We start from the raw sequence: 12,790 nt of genomic DNA, 5'->3' as shown, positions 1-12,790 counted from the left end.
CCCCTTCCTCCCTTCCCCTCATCACCCTGCCACACCTCCTCTTTCCCTGCTGAGCAACACCCACGCTGCTGCTGTGATCTCTCCTCCTTCCTCCATACTTTCATTCTCAAAACACAACACATGATGGTGGGAATTGATGAGACTGCCCTTTGCAGAGGAGAGGAGGAATTCAAGGAACAGGCTCCATCCATCAGCAGTGATTTGTGTGCCCTACAACCCCAGCGTCCCCCCTACATCCCACCCTCTCTTTCTCGCTCTCTCTCTCTCCCTCTCCCTCTTGCGCTCTCTCTCTCCCCCCTCTCACTCAGCCCCTCGCTCTCTATCTCTCTGTCTCTCTCCCTCTCTCTCTCTCTCTCTGTGTCTCCCATCGCTCTCCCTCTCCCTCTCGCTGTGTCTCTTCAAAGCTGTTTTTACTGCACGGCCCCTGCACATCATTCCACTGCGATGGAAATGAAATGAAGGTGGCTTAACGCAGCTGAACGGAGGCATGCTTTTGAAGGATGTAGCCGGGTGAAGCACCACTGCCAGATTCTTTTCCAGGGGCGGTGGATTTGTGCTGCTGAGGCGAGGACACAGCAATCACTCAGCCATGCAGAAGCCCTGACAGGAGAACTAATCTCTCCACCTGACTTGTGGAAGCTCCAGCTTTTTTCTCCCTGCATTATTTATCCCCAGTGCTAAAGACAGTGGCACAATGGAGCCAGCAACATGAAGTAGATGGTCGATTTGTAGTCTTGGACGCACTGACCATAGTCTGCTGCGCACATGGATGTGTTTAGCTTTGTGAAGATGCCAAAGCTGTCAGGGTGAGTCGGATGGATGCTGTTGAATTTGCCTGTCTACTTCCATGCCACTTGTGTAATAGGTGGTGGTGCATACTTTACCCACAGGCATGATTTACAGAGAAACATGGGATTTAACAAGCACTGTTTAGAATGGAATCTGGTGTAATGATTGTAGAAACGGCACATACTGTTAAAGGATTATTATAATGACAGTCTGAGTGCTGTCGCATGCGATTCCCATGAGAGAGAGAGAGAGAGAGAGAGAGAGAGAGAGATAAGGGGGAGTGATGTGGTCTATGTGTCTAAACTTAATGAGGTGCTTTGCTCAGAATGTGAATATATGGTCAGGTTTTAATCTTGCATTACACTGACTCTGTTGCATATGTGCTGGAGTGTTTTATGGTGGGCTTTATAGCATACGTACATAACCATGAATAAGTGGGTGTCAGCGGCACTCAACTGAAAATCATATTTTGGTTGATGTTTAATTGGATGAATCCTATAGTTGTCTTTTTCCAATGGAATATTCAATATTTATACAGGAGTGTTTATAAAGTTGTATTTTGTAATGAGTCAAACGTAAAATAATGACAAATAGATATGATGATAATAATTAGACATGAGTGTATTCCGTATAAGTGTATATTTAGCTAGAGGTTCTTGTGTTCAGTCAGTAGATTGAACTGAGGAAACTTTTGTTAATGATTGCAATGACTTCAGTTGTGCGCTATGAGGCAGAAATCTTGCCATGTTGTGTTATTTTAAGCCTACTATTTCCATATACTGTTGTCAGCATCTAGCAGACAACAATTCAATATGATATGAAGTGTGTTCAGCCCCCAGGGTGAGTTGCCAATCTATATTGTCAATGCTGTTGCATCTGATTAGGTTGCAGCTTGATCATGTCACCACATTACTTGCACATATTGTAATTTACAAAACTCAACTACAGTACCATGCAGTTATAACTAGGCTATACAACATAAAATGAGAGGAAAGGTGACTGGAATCTGTATGTCTGTCTGTATATTGTAAAAATTCTGAGTAAGATGAAAGGTCTCCCAGACAGACCTTTTGCCTCTGTTGAATCTGGTTCAATCTACAACACCTCATGTCTATGGCTTTGACATCAGTTTATCATCTAACCTCATATCACATTAAATGTCACATTTTCCTGATAAACAAACACTTGTGATGTCAAGTGTCTCAATGAAAGACTTATAAACTCAGCAAAAAAAAAAACGTCCTCTCACTGTCAACTGCGTTTATTTTCAGCAAACTTAACATGTGTAAATATTTGTATGAACATAACAAGACTCAACAACTGAGACATAAACCGAACAAGTTCCACAGACATGTGACTAACAGAAATGGAATAATGTGTCCCTGAAGAAAGGGGGGGTCAAAATCAAATTTAACAGTCAGTATCTGGTGTGGCCACCAGCTGCATTAAGTACTGCAGTGCATCTCCTTCTCATGGACTGCACCAGATATGCCAGTTCTTGCTGTGAGATGCTACCCGACTCTTCCACCAAGGCACCTGCAAGTTCCTGGACATTTCTGGGGGGAATGGCCCTAGCCCTCACCCTCCGATCCAACAGGTCCCAGACGTGCTCAATGGGATTGAGATCCAGGCTCTTCGCTGGCCATGGCAGAACACTGACATTCCTGTCTTGCAGGAAATCATGCCCAGAATGAGCAGTAGGGCTGGTGGCATTGTCATGCTGGAGGGACATGTCAGGATGAGCCTGCAGGAAGGGTACCGCATGAGGGAGGAGGATGTCTTCCCTGTAACGCACAGCGTTGAGATTACCTGCAATGACAACAAGCTCAGTCCGATGATGCTGTGACACACCGCCCCAGACCATGACGGACCCTCCACCTCCAAATCGATCCCGCTCCAGAGTACAGGCCTCGGTGTAAAGCTCATTCCTTCGACGATAAACGCGAATCCGACCATCACCCCTGGTGAGACAAAACCACGACTCGTCAGTGAAGAGCACTTTTTGCCAGCCCTGTCTGGTCCAGCGATGGTGGGTTTGTGCCCATAGGCGACGTTGTGGCCGGTGATGTCTGGTGAGGACCTGCCTTACAACAGGCCTACAAGCTCTCAGTCCAGCCTCTCTCAGCCTATTGCGGACAGTCTGAGCACTGGTGGAGGGATTGTGTGTTCCTGGTATAACTCGGGCAGTTGTTGTTGCCATCCTGTACCTGTCCCGCAGTAGAAAGGCCTCTTTAGTGTCCTAAGTTTTCATAACGGTGACCTTACTTGCCTAATGTCTGTAAGCTGTTAGTGTCTTAACGACCGTTCCACAGGTGCATGTTCATTAATTGGTAATGGTTCAGTGAACAGGCAATGGAAACAGTGTTTAAACCCTTTACAATGAAGATCTGTGAAGTTATTTGGATTGTATGAATTATCTTTGAAAGACAGGGTCCTGAAAAAGGGAGGTTTCTTTTTTTGCTGAGTTTAGGATGATTCACAGAAATATGTCCATACCTGTTGAATGACACATGAAAAGCACATTATTAAATAAATGGCAATGACTTCTACAAGGGACGACTAAAGATTATCGCAAGTCATTTTTGTGCAAGTTAGTAGATTTACCAAATCACTGAATATCTAGATCTGTATCTATTTTATTCTGAATATAACCATAAACAAAACATTGCTGTGTGTTTTGGGGAACACCATGTAAATGTCTTATTTGGAACGAAGGAGGACAGGCCTGTTACTTTAAATGATGTCACTGTTTCTCCACACTGTTGTCTTTCCATGGCAGTGAATGTTTATGATGTTGCTGCTGTTGGGGCATTAACGTCAGTGCACCGCTGTCACTGTTAATAATGGAGCCTATGATTGTCTTCTTACTGTAGTGTTACACAGGCTTCCTCTACTGCCAGCCTGCATTGCAGGCTAGCTGTCCACCCTATAGTTATCTTATGATGGCAAATGGAATGTTTTAGAATGTAATAAGATAGACTGTATGTGTTTCAGAGATCCAGGAGAATACAGATCTCTTTTATATTTGGCTCTGCCTCATGCCTACCGACACCCTGTCGTCTCAGCTGTCACACAGAAGAGCTTGTTCCAACCTTGTTTTTCTCTCACCGCAGCAATGGCACCTTTCTTGTGCAAATGCTCTAAAACACATGGCCAACATGTATTCATGTTTTGTATGAGGGAAAGCTTTGTTTACGTTTTTTGAATCATTATGTGAAGGATACTGAAACACAAATAATATCCCCTTTGATCATTTTTTTACTACAGATGTAGGATCGTGTTGGTGCAATAATCTTGCACCAACAGGAAATGTGGATTATAATTAATGGACATCTTTCTACGGGTTGACACAATTTTCTTAAGGGAAAATCAAGTCTGAAATTTCAAAGTGGAAATGACAAACATCAAAATACTTTTTAAATGTCAAATACATTACAGGCTTTGAATGTCCTGCATTGCAGGAAAGTTCTCCTACAGCAGAGGGTAATCAAATGAATAACCTACATCTGTACATTATGGGTGTAAGTCTTGTTTTTCCACAGTATGAGGGTTAAGTAGGAAGGCCAATCGGTAAGAACAGGACCAGCAATTGTTACACTTCTGGGGGGTTCACAAGCCCAGCTATGTAAACCAGGTTAAAAGGAGGATATAAAAGTGAGAGCTACAGTGTGTCTGTCCATTGCTGTACTATGAAGGTGGTAAAATACACACTTTTTTTTGCAGTCGAAGTTTCACCAAGGTTTCTACAGCCTCAGATATTTATCACTTACAAATAAACACTCCTCAAAGCTTAAAAACTCTGTTCAACATAAACATATATATTTTTACAAAATGCCCCAAACAGATTTTTACTTAGTGACATGTATATGCAAAACTGGTTGGAGCCAGCCAGCATGTCTTTATGGTAAAAGCTCTAACATTTGGTTTATGAAAAGTCATATAAAAATAAGCATTTGGGAGGAAGTATGGAATGGCATGTTTAATGCATGATTCCCCCATGCCTGTGTGTGTGTGTTTTTTTTTATAAAGCGCTCTGTCTAAAATAGAAGTTGTGAGTATACTGTAATGAGATTGCAATTCAGAACCAGTGGTTGTTTGGCTTAAAGCGTCTTTACTCTCTAGAAGCATGAAGCCAAAGCCTACTTAAAAACAAAGCTACTGTATGTTGAATATTTAGACAACTAGACATGATGGCTTACAGCACTTTAGTACTTTCTGTTGTTTTACTCAATTTTCTTCTAGGCGTTCACCATTACAGCTTTAGATAATGACATTCAGGAAATAAGTTTGCCTAGATCAAGCCCATTTTACCTATCCAGTTTCCACATACATAACTCACTGGACTGGACAACATTTGATTACCCTAAATGTTCATTAGAGTACAAGGGAGGAGGTCTGTTTTAGAAATGGGGGCCTCTTGGGGACAAGTATGGCGGAGATGGCATGGCAGAGGATCCAGCTGGCTGGTGAAAAGAGAAAGAGAAATAAAGAGAGTGAGAGGAAAAAAGGATGAGCGAGGAAGAGAAAAAAGGAGAAAGATAACTGGAAAAAGAGAGGTTTCAGGCAATCATTTGTTTTGTTCTCTTGCTTTAAAGCATGAATGCAGCACTACAATAATGTACAGTAGAATTCAAAGGCAACCCTGTGGCCAAGGGTCAATTGGATTTATTTAAGACTTAACATGAGCATTGGGGGGCGAAAGGATCTGGGCAGGGTTTATATTGTACAGTATGAAAGGGTCTGGGCAGGGTATATACTGTACAGTATGAAAGGGTCTGGGCAGGGTTTATATTGTACAGTATGAAAGGGTCTGGGCAGGGTATATACTGTACAGTATGAAAGGGTCTGGACAGGGTTTATACTGTACAGTATGAAAGGGTCTGGGCAGGGTATATACTGTACAGTATGAAAGGGTCTGGGCAGGGTTTATACTGTACAGTATGAAAGGGTCTGGGCAGGGTTTATACTGTACAGTATGAAAGGGTCTGGGCAGGGTTTATACTGTACAGTATGAAAGGGTCTGGGCAGGGTATATACTGTACAGTATGAAAGGGTCTCGACAGGGTTTATATTGTACAGTATGAAAGGGTCTGGGCAGGGTATATACTGTACAGTATGAAAGGGTCTGGGCAGGGTATATACTGTACAGTATGAAAGGGTCTGGGCAGGGTTTATACTGTACAGTATGAAAGGGTCTGGACAGGGTTTATACTGTACAGTATGAAAGGGTCTGGGCAGGGTTTATACTGTACAGTATGAAAGGGTCTGGGCAGGGTTTATATTGTACAGTATGAAAGGGTCTGGGCAGGGTTTATATTGTACAGTATGAAAGGGTCTGGGCAGGGTTTATACTGTACAGTATGAAAGGGTCTGGGCAGGGTTTATACTGTACAGTATGAAAGGGTCTGGGCAGGGTTTATACTGTACAGTATGAAAGGGTCTTGGCAGGGTTTATACTGTACAGTATGAAAACGTCTGGACAGGGTTTATACTGTACAGTATGAAAGGGTCTGGGCAGGGTTTATACTGTACAGTATGAAAGGGTCTGGGCAGGGTTTACACTGTACAGTATGAAAGGGTCTGGGCAGGGTTTATACTGTACAGTATGAAAGGGTCTGGACAGGGTTTATACTGTACAGTATGAAAGGGTCTGGGCAGGGTTTATACTGTACAGTATGAAAGGGTCTGGGCAGGGTTTATACTGTACAGTATGAAAGGGTCTGGGCAGGGTATAAACTGTACAGTATGAAAGGGTCTGGGCAGGGTTTATACTGTACAGTATGAAAGGGTCTGGGCAGGGTATATACTGTACAGTATGAAAGGGTCTGGGCAGGGTATAAACTGTACAGTATGAAAGGGTCTGGGCAGGGTTTATACTGTACAGTATGAAAGGGTCTGGGCAGGGTATATATTGTACAGTATGAAAGGGTCTGGGCAGGGTATAAACTGTACAGTATGAAAGGGTCTGGGCAGGGTTTATATTGTACAGTATGAAAGGGTCTGGGCAGGGTATAAACTGTACAGTATGAAAGGGTCTGGGCAGGGTTTATACTGTACAGTATGAAAGGGTCTGGGCAGGGTATATACTGTACAGTATGAAAGGGTCTGGGCAGGGTTTATACTGTACAGTATGAAAGGGTCTGGGCAGGGTTTATACTGTACAGTATGAAAGGGTCTGGGCAGGGTTTATACTGTACAGTATGAAAGGGTCTGGGCAGGGTTTATATTGTACAGTATGAAAGGGTCTGGGCAGGGTTTATACTGTACAGAATGAAAGGGTCTGGGCAGGGTTTATACTGTACAGTATGAAAGGGTCTGGGCAGGGTTTATACTGTACAGTATGAAAGGGTCTGGGCAGGGTTTATACTGTACAGAATGAAAGGGTCTGGGCAGGGTTTATACTGTACAGTATGAAAGGGTCTGGGCAGGGTTTATACTGTACAGAATGAAAGGGTCTGGGCAGGGTTTATACTGTACAGTATGAAAACTTCTGGACAGGGTTTATACTGTACAGAATGATAGGGTCTGGGCAGGGTTTACACTGTACAGTATGAAAGGGTCTGGGCAGGGTTTATACTGTACAGAATGAAAGGGTCTGGGCAGGGTTTATACTGTACAGTATGAAAGGGTCTGGGCAGGGTTTATACTGTACAGAATGAAAGGGTCTGGGCAGGGTTTATACTGTACAGTATGAAAACGTCTGGACAGGGTTTATACTGTACAGAATGAAAGGGTCTGGGCAGGGTTTATACTGTACAGAATGAAAGGGTCTGGGCAGGGTATATACTGTACAGTATGAAAGGGTCTGGGCAGGGTTTATACTGTACAGTATGAAAGGGTCTGGGCAGGGTATAAACTGTACAGTATGAAAGGGTCTGGACAGGGTTTATACTGTACAGAATGAAAGGGTCTGGGCAGGGTTTATACTGTACAGAATGAAAGGGTCTGGGCAGGGTTTATACTGTACAGTATGAAAGGGTCTGGACAGGGTTTATACTGTACAGTATGAAAGGGTCTGGGCAGGGTTTATACTGTACAGAATGAAAGGGTCTGGGCAGGGTTTATACTGTACAGTATGAAAGGAAGTGAACAATGGAAATATACACAGTGTCGTAATAGTATCTTTGTAGAGTATTTCAATATTTTCTTTATTATAGCAAACAACTTGTGATTTGTATATAACATGCTGTTACATACATTGATACAGTTAATACTGTAAGTACAGCAAAGTACTGCCATGGGTGGTTTGAGTGGCGTGTGTGTGCCTGGGCAATAGTACAATTCCTTTCTCTGTGTGTGTGTGTGTGTGTGTGTGTGTGTGTGTGTGTGTGTGTGTGTGTGTGTGTGTGTGTGTGTGTGTGTGTGTGTGTGTGTGTGTGTGTGTGTGTGTGTGTTCGTGCGTCTGTCTACAACTGATTTCCAATTATATTCCACAGCATTTCTCAACAGGAAACATTCAGAAACTCCAAGTCATCTGTGTAGCTTCCCACTGGGAAGTTGCAATGGCATAGTGCATTTTATTAGTTGTACAGTACAGATAATATTTATAAAGAATACACATACACTACCTTTCAAAAGTTTGGGGTCACTTAGAAATGTCTTTGTTTTTGAAAGAAAGCACATTTTTTGTCCAATAAGATAACATCAAACTGATTAGAAATACAATGTAAATGTTGTAAATGACTATTGTAGCTGGAAACGGCAGATTTTTTATGGAATATCTACATAGGCGTACAGAGGTCCATTACCAGCACACATCACTCCTGTGTTCCAATGGCACGTTGTGTTAGCTAATCCAAGTTTATCATTGTAAAAGTCTAATTGATCATTAGAAAACCCTTTTGCAATTATGATAGCTGAGCAGAAAACTGTTGTCCTGATTTAAAGAAGCAATACAACTGTCCTTCTTTAGACTAGTTGAGTATCTGGAGCATCAGCATTTGTGGGTTCGATTACAGGCTCAAAATGGATAGCAAAAAATAACTTTCTTCTGAAACTCATCAGTCTATTCCTGTTCTGAGAAATGAAGGCTATTCCATGTGAGAAATTGCCAAGAAACTGAAGATCTCGTACAACGCTGTGTACTACTCCCTTCACAGAACAGCACAAACTGGCTCTAACCATGATAGAAAGAGGAGTGGGAGGCCCCGGTGCACAACTGAGCAAGAGGACAAGTACATTACAGTGTCTAGTTTGAGAAACAGACGCCTTACAAGTCCTCAACTGGCAGCTTCATTAAATAGTACCTGCAAAACACCAGTCTCAACATCAACAATGAAGAGGCGACTCCGGGATGCTGGCCTTCTAGGCAGAGTTCCTCTGTCCAGTGCTGGCCTTCTAGGCAGAGTTTCTCTGTCCAGTGTTCTTTTGCCAATCTTAATATTTTCTTTTTATTGGCTAGTCTGAGATTGTGGATTTTTCATTGCAACTCTGCCTCGAAGGCCAGTTTCCCGAAGTCTGATCAATTTGATGGACAAAAAATTTGCTTTTCTTTCAAAAACAAGGAAATGTCGAAGTGACCCCAAACTTTTGAACGGTAGTGTAAGTAGAAGCAGATCAGCCTTTATATAACATAGGACACACATTCGCACTGGAACTGGTGCAGACAGACACAGTTTCTCCCAGGCTAAATGAGGAAGAACATCTCTATTTGATTATGTTCTGGCTCTCCCTGAATAACATGTAGACAGTGTTCAGACAAAGAGCCAGCAGGATTTCAACCACACTCACAACAACAATACTCAGTAAGATCTTGGCGGGTGGTTTAATTCCCAGATGTCAATTTTTCTCAACACAGAGGAGATTAGCTACGACGTAAAATATCCTATAGAGAAACGGTAGAGAGAGAGAGAGAGAGACTGCCTGCCATAACATAGTAGTTTCCCATGGCAACAATATCAGCACTTACAAATAGGGGAATGTAATATTCAGCTCTTTTGAAATAATGGTAAAATATAGATAGACGGTCTTGCCCAGCAGCAGAATCCAATGCACGGCACTAGATACCGATACTCTCCTATCTTACTGTATGGACAACAACTGTGAAATGTTCACACCACTCTGGGGTCTGGATTTGGCTCCATTTACTGTGTTAATTATTCTCTCCTCCTGCTGATCATTTTGCACGTGTGATGTAGGTGGTTTACAACGTTTTGTTACCTTTACATATGCCAAATAATCAGTGAGAGATTCTACACAACATGGACCTATTAAATGGCTCACCATGACAGAGTGGTTCTACATTTCTGCTGCATGACAAGTATTCAAGTGTAGCATTTATACTTTTAGCTTGAAATGACGCAATGTTTTCATAGATTCTCTTTCAAAAATCAAAATAAATTGTATTTGTCACATCACGTGTTTAGCAGATGTTATTGCTGGTGTAGCGAAATGCTTGTGTTTTAAGCTCTAACAGTGCACTAATATCTAACAATTTCACAACAATACATACAAATCTAAAGTAAGGGAATGGAATTATATAAATATTATATAAATATATTAATATTCAAGCGAGCAATGTCAGAGCGGCATAGACTAAGATACAGTAGAATAGTATAGAATACAGTATATACAAATGAGATGAGTAAAATATGTAAACATTATTAAAGTGACTAGTGTTCAATTATTAAAGTGGCCAGTGATTTCAAGAGTTATGTATATAGGGCAGCAGCCTCTAATGTGCTAGTGATGGCTATTTAACAGTATGATGGCCTTGAGATAAACTGAAAAACAGCTTCTATCGGTCCCAGCTTTGATGCACCTGTACTGACCTTGCCTTCTGGATGATAGCGGGGTGAACAGGCAGTGGCTCGGGTGGTTATTGTCCTTGATGATATTTTTGGCCTTCCTGTGACATCGGATGCTGTAGGTGTCTTGGAGGGCAGGTAGTTTGCCCCCGGGTTATGGGGTCAGAACGCATCACCCTCTGGAGGACCCTGCGGATGCGAGTGGTGCAGTTGCCATACCAAGGAGTGATACAGCCCGACAGGATGCTCTCAATTGTGCATTTGTAAAAGTTTTGAGGGTTTTAGGTGCCAAGCCACATTTCTTCACCACACTGTCTGTGGGTGGACCATTTCAGTTTGTCTGTGATGTGTACGCAGAGGAACTTGAAGCTTTCCACGTTCTCCACTGCGGTACCATCTATGTGGATGGGGGGTTCTTACTCTGCTGTTTCCTAAAGTCCACAATCAGCTCCTTTGTTTTGTTAACGTTGGGTAAGAGGTTATTTCCCTGGCACCACATTCCCAGGCCCCTCACCTCCTCCCTGTAGGCTGTCCTGTCATTGTTGGTAATCAGGCCTACTACTGCTGTGTCGTCTGCAAACGTCATGATGGGTGAACAGTCATGATGAACAGGGAGTACAGGTGGGGGCTGAGCACGCATCCTTGTGGGTCCCCACTTTTAAGGATCAGCGAAGTGGAGATGTTTAATCCTACCTTCACCATCTTACATTTACATTTACATTTAAGTCATTTAGCAGACGCTCTTATCCAGAGCGACTTACAAATTGGTGCATTCACCTTATGATATCCAGTGGAACAACCACTTTACAATAGTGCATCTAAATCTTTTAAGGGGGGGGGGTTAGAAGGATTACTTTATCCTATCCCAGGTATTCCTTAAAGAGGTGGGGTTTCAGGTGTCTCCGGAAGGTGGTGATTGACTCCGCTGTCCTGGCGTCGTCAGGGAGCTTGTTCCACCATTGGGGTGCCAGAGCAGCGAACAGTTTGGACTGGGCTGAGCGGGAACCGTGCTTCCTCAGAGGTAGGGGGGCCAGCAGGCCAGAGGTGGATGAACGCAGTGCCCTTGTTTGGGTGTAGGGCCTGATCAGAGCCTGAAGGTATGGAGGTGCCGTTCCCTTCACAGCTCCGTAGGCAAGCACCATGGTCTTGTAGCGGATGCGAGCTTCAACTGGAAGCCAGTGGAGAGAGCGGAGGAGCGGGGTGACGTGAGAGAACTTGGGAAGGTTGAACACCAGATGGGCTGCGGTGTTCTGGATGAGTTGTAGGGGTTTAATGGCACAGGCAGGGAGCCCAGCCAACAGCGAGTTGCAGTAATCCAGACGGGAGATGACAAGTGCCTGGATTAGGACCTGCGTCGCTTCCTGTGTGAGGCAGGGTCGTACTCTGCGAATGTTGTAGAGCATGAACATACAGGATCGGGTCACCGCCTTGATGTTAGTGGAGAACGACAGGGTGTTGTCCAGGATCACGCCAAGGTTCTTAGCACTCTGGGAGGAGGACACAAGGGAGTTGTCAACCGTGATGGCGAGATCATGGAACGGGCAGTCCTTCCCCGGGAGGAAGAGCAGCTCCGTCTTTCCGAGGTTCAGCTTGAGGTGGTGATCCGTCATCCACACTGATATGTCTGCCAGACATGCAGAGATGTGATTCGCCGCCTGGTTATCAGAAGGGGGAAAGGAGAAGATTAATTGTGTGTCGTCTGCATAGCAATGATAGGAGAGACCATATGAGGATATGACAGAGCCAAGTGACTTGGTGTATAGCGAGAATAGGAGAGGGCCTAGAACAGAGCCCTGGGGGACAGGGCTCTGTTCTGTCAGGTAGGACGCAATCCAAGCGTGGGCCGCGCCGGAGATGCCCAACTCGGAGAGGGTGGAGAGGAGGATCTGATGGTTCACAGTATCAAAGGCAGCAGATAGGTCTAGAAGGATGAGAGCAGAGGAGAGAGAGTTAGCTTTAGCAGTGCGGAGAGCCTCCATGACACAGAGAAGAGCAGTCTCAGTTGAATGCCCAGTCTTGAAACCTGACTGATTAGGATCAAGAAGGTCATTCTGAGAGAGATAGCAGGAGAGCTGGCCAAGGACGGCACGTTCAAGAGTTTTGGAGAGAAAAGAAAGAAGGGATACTGGTCTGTAGTTGTTGACATTGACCATCTGTGGGCAACCTGTAAGGAAGTCCAGGACCCAGTTGCACAGGGTTGGCTTGGAGGGTACTATGGTGTTGAATGCTGAGCTGTAGTTAATGAACAGCATTCT

At 43.8% G+C, this 12,790-nt stretch overlaps 1 protein-coding gene across 1 annotated transcript in view; it reads left to right on the top strand.

Annotated features, from left to right (window-relative positions):
• The first annotated feature begins 403 nt into the window (after window positions 1-403).
• Window positions 404-12,790, top strand: part of LOC115155959 (FERM and PDZ domain-containing protein 4) — a 45,559-nt gene continuing 33,172 nt past the window's right edge. The window contains exon 1 of the mRNA XM_029703086.1: window positions 404-806. Coding sequence (XP_029558946.1) covers window positions 766-806 — 41 coding nt within the window. The 5' untranslated portion in view covers window positions 404-765. The remainder of the gene's footprint in view (window positions 807-12,790) is intronic.

This window comes from Salmo trutta, chromosome 20 (assembly GCF_901001165.1).
Source record: "Salmo trutta chromosome 20, fSalTru1.1, whole genome shotgun sequence".
NCBI lineage: Eukaryota > Metazoa > Chordata > Actinopteri > Salmoniformes > Salmonidae > Salmo > Salmo trutta.
Note: the sequence above shows the minus strand (reverse complement) of the source record. Positions and strands in the feature narration are given on the sequence as shown.